We start from the raw sequence: 16,341 nt of genomic DNA on the forward strand, positions 1-16,341 counted from the left end.
CATTTCATCAAACACCAACCACAACATACAAAATTCCACAGAATCAATTCAAATGTTTAAAAAGGGAATACCTTCAGGGGTCCGACCGCAAGAGCGTTGCGAAACGGAGAGCATGGAAGTGAGCAATGCAGAGGCTGTGGCTGTGTGGCAGGGCAGCAACGTCTCCACGCAGCAGCTCAGCTCCACAGGCGACCTTCCACAACCCCCAAAATCAATCAAACAACACATTGCATACTCAACACTGTTAAAAATTCAAAATGGAAGAGTCAAAACAAAATTAGGGTTTAAGGGTTGACCTGAAAATGGAGTGAGAGATGGGATTTTTGCTTTGCTTGGGGATGCCGAATGCTGCGGCGGCGGGTTTGGGCCGGGCTGCGGAGGCGACCCGAGAACCCAGGGTGGTTCTGGCGGCGGCGGAGCGGAGCATCGACCTGGCGGCGAAGGAGGCCATTGCTTTTGGGGTTTTAGGATCGGCGACTGTCAGTGTGAGGACTTCAAGGGGTTTTGGGAGGTATGAGTAAGAATCGGTTGTGTTTGCTACCATACGTGGCGTATGATTAGTGGCCAGGGTCGGCCAGCGCACAGGATTCTCCAGGATTCCTGATCAAAATAGGAGAGCGCCAATCAAATCCTTAAGCCAAACCCAACACGGACCTAGCTTCTTTAGTATTTATAAATATAAACGCCGACTTCGTTAGGGTTTTTTCTTATCTTTAGTTACTACACCTTCTGGTGCTCTTGTGTCAAACTGAATTCGGTCGACGAATTTAAGCTATGGTTGGTGTGTCTGGTGAGCAAAACAAACGTAGAAGATGTGGGATTACCGAATTGCATTATGGAGTATATAGTCTCAATGCTAAGTCTGAAAGGCGCGGTGAACACCATCCTTGCTTCCCCTTCACCACAGTGGACGCACCTTTCTCATCAGATACTAACAAGGCGCAATCTTGAATTCGACTATCTCAACATTTTAAGGAAACTCAGTGACCCGCCTTTGCCTGTACTCTTAAAGATGTGTACTATTTTACTCACCTGTATTCCTTCAGGCTGCTGTTGCAGCTGAACTTCTCCATCCTTAATATATTATTGGCGTCCTTGATTAAAAATAATTTAGTATAATTGAATTCCTTAATAGAGGTGTATAAGAAATTTTAGTTTAAATTATTGTTATTAAAGGAAGTACATATCCTAGTTGGTTTCCCTGGGGACATTCGATTGTCTCACAATTTACATTATTTCTAATGTCCCCAGGGAGTGAAGATTCAGAACCAGATGCAGATTATGCAATGTGCAATTCGCTTATTGCATAATAGAAGAATTTGGATTGGGAGGCTAGTCTGAAAGAGCAGTAGATCAGGAAGAGCAAATCCATAAAATGCATCCATAAGTTCAACCTCACATTGATTGGGACTTGGTTGGAAACACAAGTTGAAAATACACCCTATTCCTGAAATGAATGTCTTCCAATTTCAAAGTAAACATACGCTTCGAGAAAGTCTTACAAACTCCTTGAAAACGAAGAAAGTTACAACCAATGCACAGCATCCCAACAGATAACAATCATCCATCTACAACACAAGAACAGAAGACGACTTTACGGACATGAAATTTGCAACCGTTTTGACCATAAATTGCAATGAAGATTAAAACTAACAAAATCAAAATGTAATGAGACCAAAACTTTGATTTTATTATTTGCTAGCAAGTAAAGAGTAAAAGTTCACAACTGAAACTTCATAAGCAAGGTTAAACTTCAGAAATGCAACTTTAAGGAATTATCAATACCCTAAATGAACAAACAAACAAACAGTGAAGAACTTAGAAGGAGAATGTGACAGCACTTGGATAATAAAAATAACTCATCCCAGTCAAAAATACTTTGTTTTCCCTCACTCCAGCCACTCATCCTCTCAACGTTCTCATCCTAAATAATAGTTACCTGTAATGGCAAGTCACAAGATTATTCTACGATCATAAAGTACAGTCACTCAACTACCCTGAGAAGTAATTAAAGGAAATCCCACAAAAAGGACAAATCTTTGCTGTGGAAGCAGCCGGCTAAACATGAGTGGGATTGAGTGCATAAAACATTTCATCAGAAATTGCAATGAAGGAACCATTGATTAACGTAGCCATACATGAGTGCAATCCTTGAAGTTCTACGTCATCAACATCATCATCATCATCATACTACAGACACATTATCTCTTCCACCTTGTCCAGCTATGGAAACTCACAGAATCATCTACAAAACCCTAGTAAAAAGTTGTGTTTACCACCTTGACTTGGGGCGCAATTACATAAAACTTTTCTCGAACCCTCTGATATTCATCATAAATCATCATTGCAAGCTGAGTGAATACAACAAATTAGTATTGTTAGTGTTGTCGTTATTATTATAATTACTATCTCCTAATCTCCATATGATAATACTGACATGAATAGCAAAGACAATAAAAAACAAAAAATTGCTCAGCTAGGATTTTCGGATTGGACTACCCTTCTGCATTTTGATTCAAAGTTCCATACTTCATATCAGCAGAAAATTGCATAAATCATATTAATGAAATAAAACAGCCGTGGACACACAAAAATTTAATTTCATACATAAACTCAAAACTTTGCATAACATGTTTACTACTTATAGATAAAATTTCAAAGAATGTAACACCACTATGAAAACCAAACTAAAGACATAATATAAACAATTGATAACCGTGATACAGAAACCAAGTTCTTAAAATTTTATTGTTAACAAGCATAGAGAGTTCATCCTCTCAACTGTCCACATAAATTTTTGAGTTAAGGGTCTTCTCATCTAGTCTACAGATGAAAATACCAACAAACACTCTCAATAGTTGTTTGACAACAAAAACATATCCAAATCACTCCACATTTGATGCTTGATCCTCATCTAGTCTTGTATTTCCCTACAAAAGACAAAGCACATGCATTCTTTCATCATGCAAGACAGTAGAAATACAGAGAAAGTTGCAATCACCCAATGAAAAGAGAGAATTCCGGGGAAAAAAAGGCAAAAAGATGGTCTCACAAATTTTAATGTCCTGGCGACACTTCCAGCCATCATCATCAAACATCAACCCCCTTCTCAGAAAAAAGAAAAAAAGTTTAAAGGATAAACATTAGGTCACCTAGGCTGTTGCAAAATTATAATTTTGTGCAAGTAAAACCTAATGCAAAATTCAACGCAATTAAACTTAAGTAATGCTTGAATGTGCATTCATGTTAAGTCTAATTCAGGGAGGTTTGTTGTTCTCTTATATATATAGGACTAGCCATCTAGCTCTTAAAATTCTTGAAGATGATCGTCAGAGGCTAAACAAAAAAAATCACTTTCTATATTCTCTACCAATTTCCATGTCTACAAATTTCTTCAGGGCATAAATCTCTATATATAGCACAAGTGGAATCGCTAAAGAAAAACCCTATTCTTTCTGCAACTAACATCAACTTTCCTATTCTTTTGTGTATTTTCAGTCTTTCTAGTCTTATTTTCATTTAAAATTTACTGCCTTGATTATGACCTCATTGGCTCCAAGTTCTTAAAATAAGAAGATCAAATAGTTCTTGATGAGGAGACGGTCATCCAAGGATCAATATTCAGAAGAAGTTATCAACTGCTCCAGTAACAAGAAACTAAAATGCACGCGCATTAGCTAGCTGGCTCTTACTTTCATAGGAATGTGCAGCTGGTGTAACCAAGATTGAAGACCCCACAGAAGAACTATTCCTAAGTACGCAACTAATAATAGACAACATAAAATGATTCCTCTACAGGTAAGCACACGTCCTCCATTGCTTCCATCAAATTACATTAGCAGACAGACAAAGATCACTTAAAGACTTAAAGCCATGAACTTTATCTTGATAAATTCAAAACCAGATGACATAGCTTGTAATGTACACCAAATAAATCGAGATACACAAGTAAAATGAACTCATTACACTATCTCAGCCACACAAGCAACACATTTCAGCAAATACCAACCACAACATACAAAATTCCACAAAAAAATCAATTCAAATGCAAGAAAGGGAATACCTTCAGGGGTCCAACCGCAAGCGCGTTGCGAGATGGAGAGCATGGAAGTGAGCAATGCAGAGGCTGTGGCAGTGTGGTAAGGAAGCAACGTCTCCACGCAGCAGCTCAACTCCACAGGCGACCTTCCCAACCCCCAAAATCAATCAAACAACATATTACATACTCAACACTGTTAAAACTCCACATAGAAGAATCAAAACAAAATTAGGGTTTAGGGTTTAAGGGTTTACCTGAAAATGGAGTGAGAGATGGGGTTTTTGCTTTGCTTGGGGATGCTGAATGGTGCGGCGGCGGTTTTGGGCCGGGCTGCGGAGGCGACCCGAGATCCCAGGGTGGTTCTGGCCGCGGCGGAGCGGAGCATCGACCTGGCGGCGAAAGAGGCCATGGCTTTTGGGTTTGAGGGGTTTTAGGATCAGTGACTTTGATTGGGAGTGTAGAAGAGCTGCACTGAAGAGGTTTTGGGATCCAGTGTGGTTGTGTGTATATTTGCCCCTGATGTACGAGCCACGTGGCACATTATTATCGGCTGGATATTCACTTGTGACTATGGGTTCATTTGCTTGGTATGAAAATTACTAACGGTGACAATTGGGATTTCAAGTTTTCTTATCATTCAGATTTTGTAGAGGCTATAGAGACATAATATATAACTATATATGGCAATTTGGGTAAGAACTAAGAACTCAAGTACAACAATGATCTCAATTATCAACATGTCAACTGTGAACTTTGCAGGAGTCACAATGAGCAACTCATTTTCTACAGAAAGTGTTATTATTAGTGTTTGCCGTCAAGCCTTGGCTTCTTAGACTTGTTCTTGCTCCTGCTTATCTTTACAAGAGCACCAAGCAGGAGTGGTAAGCAAATCCCTTTAGACATGTCTACTTGATGTCTTCTGGAAACATCAGAATTTCGCGAACTAGCTCTTAGAGAGACCCTGTCATGTTCTTCAAATCTAGCTGCATTCGAGTAGTACAAGCGCCCTCTATCGTTCGTTCGGATCCCAATTAGCCGGCCTAGTGACATGCTGTGGTCTTGGAAGAAGGATGCTGTAGACTGCTAGTCAGTTTGACAATAACAGCAGCACCAACACATCACATTAGTATTGAAACATGAAAATGTTCCTCAAATTAATGTTTAGGACAGTGAATAATGAGAGCTGCTTTAATTAAAAAACATTACCTCAGTGTCAAGGTTTGAAGATGAAAATGAGGTGAAACTAGTAGAAGGTACATGGTGTCTAATAGCAGCAGCGGGTAAGCTCTCCCCCAGTCTAAGCCGTAAATTCATAATCTCAAGTCCTAGAGGCCATCCATGATCCATTTCATCATCCTACAAAATTACCAACTCGAATATTAATAACTTGATTAGTAAATCAGGCTAGCTGGTACGTGATGAGAAAGATTCACCGGCTGTAGCTAATACCATATAGATGCCCAGGAAGAACTTGAATTTTCAGTTTCTACATAAAACAGAACTTTAGACTCAGAAGAAGATACCTTAGCTTCATGGTGGTCATAAGTTAATGATCATATTAGGTGATCATAGATTCATAGAAGGTTGGCCTTTCTTTAAACTAATGACATTGTTTAGGTCTACCTGCTGAGTAAGTCAACAGCTCCATTAAATTTCTAATGAAATGTTTACCATTAATCAGAATAGGTTTATGGGAAAGATAATAGTGTTCTAATAAGTAGACAAAAGGCACTATGTAAGATTTGGCATGGACTGCCTACTTGCACAAAGGGTGAGGGAAGCACATGTTAGAGAAACTATGATCATGAGAGTACATCTACACAAAACACTAAACTCCAATGCTAAAAGCTCTAGGATTATTTCACTTCAATTATGCAGATTCCAACTAGAGGAAATTCTGAACCTCAACACAACATTTCTAATCTCAATTATGTTTCACACAGAACACCTGAAGCTTGAAGGCAATGATTTATGGCAGACTAAGGTCTTAAAATCATGATCTAAGATTTTCTAACAGTATTATTCTTACTGATACTCTAAACAACCCAGATCAGAGCAGAATATTGCAGAACTGAAAGGTGATATGCTTACAAACCCAGAACAGAGACAGTGAAACTAGACAAGCCTCTCAAAAATTCACCAAGAATCCAAATCACAGAAGTAACTATGATGAGTCTGTGATTAAAAGAAATTGTACCAGAGGGAATCAAAGTTTCACTTTTCATACTGAAAATTAACCAACTATATACCAATGTTGGATGTAATTAAAAAAATTAGAGAAGAAAGTTGAAACGAATGTTTCAGGAAATTCTTCTGTTAGAAAAATAATTCAGAATTGCTATAATTTTCCTACATCTTCATGAACGAGTAACATATCAAACTTGCAGTGTCTAGGCGTTCAAAGTTACCTCTGTGACCATGGATTGAAGATCGAGCTTGAGAGGAAGAAGATTATCAAAGGAAATTTCAGCAGACGAAGATAGTTTATTGGATGAAAGACTACTCTCAGTTGTGTACACTTCCTTAATATAAGATTACATCAGCAGATTGATAAGTTAGGGTCCTACCTGACTACCTCGATGTTCACTCAAGACTTTAATTTAGCTGCAAATTCTACCCTGCAAATTCTTTAGACAAATCCTTTGTTTAGCTGCAAATTTACACAATCTTTTATTTCTTAGTTTAAACATTTGATAGTTACAACTATTGGGACATAAATCAACAGTTTAACTACCAATTAATTTCACCAACTAAGTAATTTAAGAATTTGTTACAAAATTTAATATGATAATCACAAAGCTTTCATCTTTTTACATGTTTTCTTTTCGTGCAAGAATATGAAGTTGAGTATTCTCTGAATTAGCATGTGGAAACATTCAAATGGTTATAGTAGTTATAGTTAGGTGGGATCATTTAGACATGGGAAAGGCTATATATTTATTAGGAGATATAAAGGGGGTTGAAGCTGTTGAGCAATCTTTTCTACCCTTCCTGATCATTAGCTCACTGAGAATTTGATACTTCAAGTTTGATGATCATGACATGTTAACCTTAATTTGGAATTGCAGTGTAATTATGGCAACTGTAATAGGATAACTAATCGTGATCAAGGTAGACATTGAGTGCTATTTGTTAACAAACAAAATCATTGATAAACACTTAAACAGAATTGCAGTCTATATTGAATAAATTTAGATTTTGAGACCAAGTATTGTGTGTTTCAATCTCATTAATTGTATTTACATTGCAGGCTAACTACACTCTCAATATCGAAAACAATATTGATAAAGTGTCATTTTCATCTTCAAAGTAACGAAAAACCACATTTTACACCAAATTTGAAAATGCCTCAAGTGGTTGCAGGCTTGCAGCATCAACATAGAACTATCATTCATGGTAATTGGGACCAAGCTCGAGCAACAATCGAGGATGTGGGTTAAATATGAGGCTGTGAAAAGCCTGCTATATCAGGTACACAGATACCCATATATATATAGAGAATTGAGAGCGGACGTCTGCAAGTGCTAACGTCTGCGATTCCAGCGACTGGGGATGTGCAACGACGGCGCGGATAGTGTCGGCCGTGCTCCCTTTCCCGGTACTCCTATCTATGCCAGTCGGAGATCATCGTTGACCCACAACGGTCGAAATATGTAATTTTCTCATAAACTTAAATTTGATGGAAAATTTGCAGATTACGGCCACTGTGGGATGTCTATGGAATTCTGACCAGCACAGACAAGAGCGCCGGGAGTGGGGAGCATAGCTGGCACCTTCCGCGCTATCATTGTGTGTTGCCAGTCGCTGAAAGCGGTGACGTCCGCACTTTTGGTACACTGTGAACGTCCACTCTCTAACCCGCATGTATATATATATGGAGGATCAAGAGCGAACGTTCGCATGGTACGGATTCGCCCATTTCGGCACCGGAGAGGCATAATGACAGCGCAGATGGTGTCGGCCATGCTCCCTCCTTTCCGGCGCTCCGGTCTGTGCCGGTTGGAGCTCCAGCGTTCGCCCACGGCCACCGGAATCTGTAAATTTCCATAAATTTCACATAAACTTGAAATTTGCAGATTTCAACCAACGCTAGAGCTACGGCTGGTACAAACAGGAGCTCTGGGAGGGGGAACAAGACCGGCACCATCTGCGCCGTCGTTGCGCATCGCCGATTCCGAAATCACCACGTCCGCACTTTTAATGCACTGCGGATGTCCGCTACATAACCGGCACACACATATATATATATATATATTTTTTTTTTTGCCAATTCTTAGAGCAATTAGTTTGGTTTGGTTCTGGTCCAAATCTGGTGTGCCATTGATTTCATGTGCAATGTATTCGATCAGAACTTGCAGATTCAAAGTCTGTGAAAACGAAATTGATGGCAGGTGAGAAACATGCAAACAAGATTAAAGAGGCATGAGCTGTAATCGTACAAGTTCTGCATGCAGTGAAGACTGAAATTTTACCTGCAAGAGTACTACAGTACAGCCATCTAATCATGGGGTTTGAGTTTGCAACTTTTAGGAGATCTAGTGTGGGTTGCTAGAGAAAATTCTTTTTTCTTTAGGGAGATGAATGTGTTCGTATCTAACTTATCTTGCTTTACTTGTCTATTTGTCGTTGCTATGAGCTTGTTTGAGGCAATTCGTCGGGCATCTTGTATCATGATACCTCAATATTTTCATTAAGTATCTTTTAGATAAGTGCCTATATGATTAAAGAAACGCGAAAACACATTTACTGATGGACTCCATGTCCTCGATCTTCCTTAGACACGGCACCTATTTTCTACAATTCGAATAACTCTCAAGTAATGATCCACGTTTTAGTAAACAAACTGATCCACGTTTTAGTAAACAAACGAGTTAGTTGATGCATTTTATGAAGACAATTGCTCGACAAAATTCTTCAACTCGAGAAGTTAAATGTTGGAGTCAATTCCGATCCCTGTTCTAAGTTCTAACATAAACTGATACACCTGTAGTTGTGCATGTCCCCATTGAACCCTAGCTACATACTCACCACCAACCAACGGCAGAGAGACTAGAAGTGAGAAGTGAAGGGTGGCGTTTAGGTCACCAAACTATAAACGGTGAAAATGGGACTGAGATCGACATGAATGAAAGAGAAGGTGAAAGTGAGTACTCAGAAGGAAAGGAATGATTAGTTGAGTAGGTCAAGTTTTGGGGACCCAAAATATAAACAAGAGTTAAGTCTCACCAGACGTGGCCAACACAGTTGCACAGCTTCTATAAAGCTTTGTTTTGGTCGATGGCAAAAAACCAAAGCAGAGCCGCTGCATTGGGGTGCCGACTGCCGACACTCCCCATTTCCTAATTCCTATTTAAGTACATATGTTATGATATAATATCCCGACCCACACGGCACACGACATTGTTACTGATCGTTTCTTTCCTTTTCATAAGCAAGGACACTCACTCAGACCCTTTAAAATGTTCAATTTAAATTTGATAATGTCATTAGATAGGGTTCTTGAGTCTTGACCAGTGACCACTAGCCCAAATTACGAGTGCTAACTAACATTTCATCTGGATTTTGAGCACAGTGAAAATCAACAGCATCGTCTTCTTGAGTGCAAGAGAAGAGTATATCTAAAATTAAATAGAATTGGGGGATCAGTGACTTTAGCTTTGCTAGGAGACATAGCCTGTTCTACTCGTTACGCTACCATATTTCTCTTAGCCTAATAGTGTCGTCAGCTAATTTAATCCTCAGTAAGTCAGTAAGATATTCTAATATTTTGGAGGTCGAAAATGAATTGGGCACCTAAAATAGACACATAGACTGCAGGCAAGTCCATCTCAAATTCTCAATCTTCATTTGTCGTCTTATGAGTTCGTTTTCATGACGGCATGACCCATTAATAAACTATGGGCTGCTTTCTTTTGATCCATTTCGTACATGGACTCTCCCATGACTCATTTACAGACTTCGGGCTCAATGACGGTGACCCATTTTACTTTATGTTTATCATTGCAGACTTTAAACCCTAAACTCTAAACATAAAATTAATCTGTAGATATTTCTTATGTTCACAGTAAGATCACCAAAATGTATCATGCATAACACATTTGAGGATAGAGACAGGTGAGGCACTATGATGAAGCTGAATTGGATGGCTATGATTATTACTTATTAGTACTCTTGCATGCTTCTCACAGTCTCACACCATCATGAGTCCTACTACAATTATATACAATAATGTGGATGGTACAGAAGTACTTTAGTGATATTAGGACTTATGAACATAAAAGCCTAGCACCAAAATTTGGAGGAAAGTCTTTTTCTACTAACCAACTTGTTACACATTTTTGATCTCAATTAATTGGGTTAGTTTAGAATATAAATGTCACACATGCATATACGCTTCCTGCTATACGTTGCTTGGATAGATAATAAACCCATTGATGATGATCTAAAGGATGAAATGAACAGAACAAGAAATTGGTGTGGTTTTAAAGTCCGGGTCTTGATTTTTCGAGCAGCTTGAAAACATTCACCAGAATTATGCAGTTTCTCGACAAAATTGACAACTAGCTTTTGCTACTAGGTGACCTGCTACCCTATATATGGACCCAAATTAATTTAGTGGGTGAGGTACAAAGTTCATACTTTACATTGACATATTGTAAATGCTCATCAGCTCATGCATTTGTTCAAGATTGGTTAAATGTAATTGACCTACTCAAATTATAGTTGTCGACTACTTGATTAGTGTTCTTCTATGCTCATGTGTATTGTGAATATGTGACCATGGTTTATGGAAAAGACCACAGAACGAGATGCATTATGGGTGATTGGGTGTAATTATCTATGCTGATAGCTTTACAAAGGATGGTTCTGGACTTCTGGAAATCTTATTTGACTACGTACTCTACTATGCATGTTTTTAACTATTTACCATAAGAGAATCCCTATGCAACATTGCAACTTTGAACATGCAGTATATATATTCATTTGACATGTTCAATAATCGATGGTTTCAATATGAAACTATATATGTGCGTCGCAAATTATCATTTCGACGTATACCTTCGTCCATCTGATCGATATGCGGATTGCATCATACGTTCTTTTGTAGCCTCGAACAGTTCAATAAAGAAAGGCTATATATAATAACAAGTGTTTGATATGTACGTCATCCAATTCACGTCGGAATCGTTTGATAGAGATTATTTTTACCGTTTTTAAGATTTGTTTCATTTTCTTTTCAAGAACAGTTATGAACTCAGATTTACCCATAATCTGTCGAGCTACAGGCCTACAATAGAAACGGTATTCGTGTACCCAAAACAAAGTTTAGCATGAATAATTAGAAATTCAGGGAGAGTAATTAGTATCCATGTGGTTTTTCGGTAAGCTTTGCATTTTCAATAGCTGCAGTACAGAAGTCACACTCAATTTTGGTTATCAATTAAGCAGTTCGGTTAGGTGGGTGTCTGCTAAATTCTATCCTTCCTTTTTCATGCTCGATCATCGATCAGTAGGAACTGGTGATGGTACTACTCACGTGCTAATGCTCATGTTTTTGGACAAAAATCTAATTCCTTTCGATCAGTAGTTCCTACAGATGAACCCAAAGGATAGGGCAAAAACTTTATTGCACAAACTACTTCCACCTTCTCCATAAATTGATGGATTTTTGTCTGTATGCAGTTGAAGATGTAGCAAATAAAACAGCTTCAGTAGGATATAAGGTTATTACAACTAAACAAGAAGAGCAATCATAATATACACTTTATTGACTGTTTTATAGTCCACAAACTTCAGCTTTTGCAAAAGCATGAACAATTTGCACTTACGCAAGCACATAGAAAACATACTTAAAAAAAGCATCAAGTAAATTAAAACCCTTCATTGATTAATAAAACCTACGTTTGATTATGTCTTTTTTCCCACTTAATATCAAGATAAATATATCAAAACAAGCACAAGCGGCACTGCCGGCACAGGTAGCTAGATCATCATGGAACGAACTGGTCGTCTTCGTTCTCTTGGAACTCGTCGTTCTGGTACACATCGTTGTTCTCATAGGTGTTCTGGTTCCCCTTGTTGCTGCCGTAGTAACCCCTGTTGTTGTTGTTGTTGTACCAGTTTCTGGAATCGACCACCTGGGAAGTCATGTACTGGTTCTGGTTCTGATTGTTGTTTTTCTCGCTGTTGACGTCGTAGTAGTACTTACCATTCTCCATGAACCTTGTGTCACTCATGCCTTGCCTCTCAACGTTGTAGTAGTTGTTGCTGTTTTGGCTGGTCGGAGTAGTGTAGCCTCTCTGCTGTGTAAACCTTGTGTCACTCATGCCTTGCCTCTCGCCGTTGTAGAAGTTGTTGCTGTTTTGGCTGGTCGGGGTAGTGTAGCCTCTCTGCTGGGTAAGCCTTGTCTCAGTCACCTCATTTTGGTTGTTCTCGTAGTTGCTGTTGTAGTAGTTGCTGTTCTTGTTGGGGTTGTAGTGTGTGTATGGAATGTTGTCGTTAATGGAAGTTGTGGGGGTGGTATATGGCTCATCATTTCCTGTGGTGGTGGTGGTGGTGAAATGTTCACTGTTGGAGGGGGTGGCGGAGTATGGTTCAGCGGCGGTGGTGGTAGAGGGAGGAAGCTCGGTGGAATCGTGGCCGTAGAGACCATAGCCGTTTTCGGTTTCGGGGGTGAAGGTTGGCTCTTGCTCTTGCTTGGTCACAACAGTAGTGCTCTCCTTGTTGGGGAGCTCTTCAGTGTTCTGGTTTTTCACATTGGCTACTTTGCTGAAGAAGACACTTCGAGATTGAACCTGTTGAGATAAGAGGAGAGATAGCAAGAAGAGGAAAGAGAGGGATTTGGCACTAGGAGCCATAGATGATGGCAAGTGAAGAAAGAGGTACTCTTGCTTTGGACTACTACCCCCAAATAGTGTATAATAGTGTGGAGAGGCTCAGTGGTGAACATCTTTATATAGAGAGAAGACATTTTCTTTGTCCACCATTTTTTTTCCACTCATTAGGTGGAAATGGCTGTGAGGAGGTTGATGATTGTGGCCCCCAAGGATAAGCACTTTGGTTTGTTTCTGATGTTAAGTGACCTAAAGTTTCAGTAGATAGAGAGATAATACATATCCGTAAAAAGATAGATATTTTTTTTAAGATAACCGTATAGATTATCAGGAAAAGAAAGACTTACTTTGTCTAAGTTTTATTCAGCATATTCAGCTTACTCTCTATTTTGACTCTTTAGTCTTAAAGAGAATGTTTAGATTTATCAACTTAATCAAATCCAACAAACTCCTAAGAGCATTTGCATTATGAATGTATATTATAAATCATATATAATTACTTAGATGAAATGTCATAGAGAGTCCCTCTCTATATTTAGGAGTGAGAAAGTTAAAAAAAATTGGAATTCAGAGCGACCAGTTAAGTTTTTAGAATACAGGCTATAATGTATATAAAACCAATACATACATGAAAGTTGTCATATTTTTTTTCTATTTAAAACCAGATGAAGTTACTCTATACTTGCTTTATATAGTTTACGTGATAAGCATTTGCTTAGCTTAATCATCATATTCCTTGATTATTCGTCTAATCTAAGCAAAACCCATCACTGACAAGAAGATACATTAGAATAGGAGTAAAACCCAGCTAGCAGTTAGTGAAAAATGTAAAGCTCTAGCTGTGGAGTGTTCATGATGTTCCCTCTAAAGCTGAAGGAGGAAGAAAGTCCCTATAATCATATGCATGAAAATTTGGAAATTACAGAAGAGTGATCAGTGGAATATAGGCAGGAGGAGAAGAAAGAGGGAGGAGGACCATGACCTTGACATCATTGAAAATGGCCGTGTAATTATGCGTGGATTGTGGAGGGTGAGTGTGGGACACTAAGCAAGTAAGCAATATCATATAGTGCAGCTAGGCATGTGCCTCACTTTGCTTGGTCTAATCTGAGAAACTTCTAAGCCTTATTTCAAAAGGAGAATGAGGAGTGTGATGGATATGTCTACGTGACCATGTTCATACGATCATTACTGTTCCCTGCGATCGATTTACGTACCCATGAACTAGTTAGTATATCTTCTTCTAGGGTGTTAGTTGGGAACACTAAAGTTGCATAACTAAGAATTGAAGTGGTTTCAATATTGGTTAGTAGATCGGGGAATACTAGCGAGTAGGGTAAGAAAGATACTTCACAACAATCTCCTTATGTTAGTTAGTTGGAACTAGACTAAGACCACATTTAGAACTCATCAATAATGGATGTTCATGCTATTTGAACGAATGAAACGTAATGTCGTTTGAGCTAGGTGGATTGCTTATGTAATTTACTACTTAAAGTTATGCAAGTTCTTACAATGCTTTCAGCTTTTGTTAAATTATGTTTCTTCGTTTTTCTGTGATGAAATCTGTTTATATTTTGTTACATAATGTACCATTCTTTTAATTGTATAAATTGATGTGGAAACTTAGTACATCATACCGTAATCAAAGTATAGAAAAACTTCGTATTAGAAGACCTAATGCTTATGCAAGAGAGAGATATGTACTAAGAAGCCCTGTGAAAGTCGAAAGTGAGAAGCTTCCATACCTATGCATGTGCTGTGCCACCAACTTCTGTCCTCCCTACCAAAACGCAAGGACCTAGTTCTACTTACATCATAAAAAGCCAAAAGAAGAAAGAACACGTTAAATTTGGTAAACAGATACATTCTTTATTCTCATTGAACTTGGTTTTGCAAAAGCAAAAGCCTATTACCTTCCAAGCAAAAGAGGAATACAAAAACAAAAGGGTTACTAGTCTTAAAGCAGTAAAAATCCTTTGGGAAAAGCAGTCTGGGCGGTGAAAATAATGTCTTTCATAAATCTAATTTTGAACGTCTTCTCACCATTGTGCAAAGAAATGTCATTAAATTAATCTCGTCAATTAACTTATACGTCAAGCTTCATATGCATTCCTATAGTTGCAAATGAGTATTGAAATATGCATACGATATGTCTAAGGGCGTAGCTACATACGGGTTACGATAGGCTACAACGCACCTCAAATTATTAAAAAATTTGTATTTCTAGCTAAATTTTAGTGTAAAAAAATTAAATTTTAAATATTATCTCACCTCAAATTTTCTAAATATAACTCATAAATAATTTTAAACTTTGTTTCCTAATACAAACAATTATAAGATCATAACTCCGCCCTTGGATATGTCAACAAATGTAGGAGAGGAGAGTAGAGTAGAGTATGGCATGTGCATGAAGTCTTCATTGTTTGGTTATAGCAGAGTTAGAACTTAAAATTAAAGCCATTGATTGATACCAATTGTAGGTCTTCTTCTTGCTTAATATACAATGCTTTTTGTCAACGTTTGGGTTTGCAAAAGCACCCGAAGCCTTTTTTGCCCTTTATCTTTATAATTTGCCTCTTTTCCTTGAATGTGGTGAAATTTGCTGCGTGATTAGCGCCATGGATTGTTAATAGTCTCAGCCTTTCAAAGTGTCCTTGGTGATCAGCTCCTACCCTCTTACTCTTTTTCCTTTAGACCTTTGCCTTTGTGTTTCTTGCAGATTTGAGTTTAAAATAACTAAGTGGGAACCTTGTGGCTTAATACTTAAAACACAGAGTCAGAATAAAGAATACTGTACTAATCTCAGCAGAAAGATTCATTCTTTAATATAATAAGTTCAAGCATTAATAAAACACAGATTTCCCAGAATCCCAGATGAGATGAACAGGAATCACTCAGTTTTAGGGATATGGGTTCCAAAGAAGAAGAGAAAACAATAGCATATTGGGAATTAGAAAAGGAATCCAAGGATTGACATCAACCCCATAGCGTTTTCTTCTTAGCCTCTTCCTGAAGTTCAGTCTCTTCTGCTCTTGATCCCACTGAGCTTCCTCTACTCCTTTAGCTAGGATCAATGGTGGAGGGATCTGATACGGGCACTTGGATCTCCAGGAAGTCTCAGGGGGACCAAATTTGAAGACCCTTTTGAGGAAGAGAGAGATGCCCCATTTGAGATGAATGGAGGAAGAGAATTTGGAACAGAGGACTGGTGGGTACTCCCAGTTTAGGTAGCATGGAATTTGGGTGGAGATGAAGAACTGGGAATGGAGAGGTGGTGTGGTTGTTGGGTTGATGAGGATGTGAGTTAAGGCATTGAGCCTTTGCTCCCATGTTGTGTCTTCTTCCCCTCCCATTCCTTTGTGCTTATCTCAAACAAGAGGTTGGAGGGTGTTCACAGTTTTTTCATAAGTTGGTTTCTGTACATATTTGACCTACAGTACGTATCTATTTTTACCGCCAAAAATA

General features: G+C 38.4%; 4 protein-coding genes across 15 annotated transcripts in view; all 4 read right to left on the reverse strand.

The window, feature by feature from the left end:
* LOC126789253 (protein NUCLEAR FUSION DEFECTIVE 6, mitochondrial-like) overlaps nt 1-4,510 on the reverse strand; it is an 82,615-nt gene extending 78,105 nt beyond the window's left edge. For 3 of the 12 annotated variants that reach the window (XM_050515368.1, XM_050515370.1, XM_050515371.1), the window contains exons 1-3: nt 4,294-4,510; nt 4,064-4,185; nt 3,052-3,105 (exon numbers count right to left, since the gene is read on the reverse strand). In XM_050515368.1, the coding sequence (XP_050371325.1) occupies nt 3,098-3,105; nt 4,064-4,185; nt 4,294-4,448 (285 nt within the window). In that variant the 5' untranslated portion in view covers nt 4,449-4,510 and the 3' untranslated portion in view covers nt 3,052-3,097. Of the gene's footprint in view, nt 1-71; nt 194-296; nt 531-1,351; nt 1,569-2,186; nt 2,352-2,721; nt 2,931-3,051; nt 3,106-4,062; nt 4,186-4,293 lie in introns of those variants that run through there. The other 9 variants (XM_050515366.1, XM_050515365.1, XM_050515364.1 and 6 more) reach the window with 7 other exon arrangements.
* A 239-nt stretch (nt 4,511-4,749) lies between these two features.
* Nucleotides 4,750-6,571, reverse strand: LOC126789251 (uncharacterized protein At3g17950-like). Its single transcript, XM_050515357.1, has 3 exons — nt 6,448-6,571; nt 5,246-5,395; nt 4,750-5,119 (listed from the first exon to the last, which is right to left on the reverse strand). The coding sequence occupies exons 1-3, from the start codon at nt 6,457-6,459 to the stop codon at nt 4,841-4,843; spliced, it is 441 nt and encodes a 146-aa protein (XP_050371314.1). The 5' UTR covers nt 6,460-6,571; the 3' UTR covers nt 4,750-4,840.
* A 5,217-nt stretch (nt 6,572-11,788) lies between these two features.
* Nucleotides 11,789-12,965, reverse strand: LOC126789240 (protein E6). Its single transcript, XM_050515345.1, has one exon. The coding sequence runs from the start codon at nt 12,895-12,897 to the stop codon at nt 12,031-12,033; it is 867 nt and encodes a 288-aa protein (XP_050371302.1). The 5' UTR covers nt 12,898-12,965; the 3' UTR covers nt 11,789-12,030.
* A 2,713-nt stretch (nt 12,966-15,678) lies between these two features.
* Nucleotides 15,679-16,274, reverse strand: LOC126789250 (uncharacterized). Its single transcript, XM_050515356.1, has one exon. It carries the CDS (start codon nt 16,227-16,229, stop codon nt 15,777-15,779), a length of 453 nt encoding a protein of 150 aa, XP_050371313.1. The 5' UTR covers nt 16,230-16,274; the 3' UTR covers nt 15,679-15,776.
* Between the last annotated feature and the right edge of the window lie 67 nt (nt 16,275-16,341).

Source organism: Argentina anserina, chromosome 3, assembly GCF_933775445.1.
Source record: "Argentina anserina chromosome 3, drPotAnse1.1, whole genome shotgun sequence".
NCBI classification, from domain to species: domain Eukaryota; kingdom Viridiplantae; phylum Streptophyta; class Magnoliopsida; order Rosales; family Rosaceae; genus Argentina; species Argentina anserina.

Bases quoted from the DNA above. Each gene is read 5' to 3' on its own strand.
- LOC126789251 (XM_050515357.1), bottom strand. The intron at 5,120-5,245 runs GTAATGTTTTTT...ACTGACTAGCAG, and splicing joins CTTCAAACCTTGACACTGAG to TCTACAGCATCCTTCTTCCA.
- LOC126789240 (XM_050515345.1), bottom strand. From the start codon at position 12,897: ATGGCTCCTAGTGCCAAATCCCTCTCTTTCCTCTTCTTGCTATCTCTC.
- LOC126789250 (XM_050515356.1), bottom strand. From the start codon at position 16,229: ATGGGAGGGGAAGAAGACACAACATGGGAGCAAAGGCTCAATGCCTTA.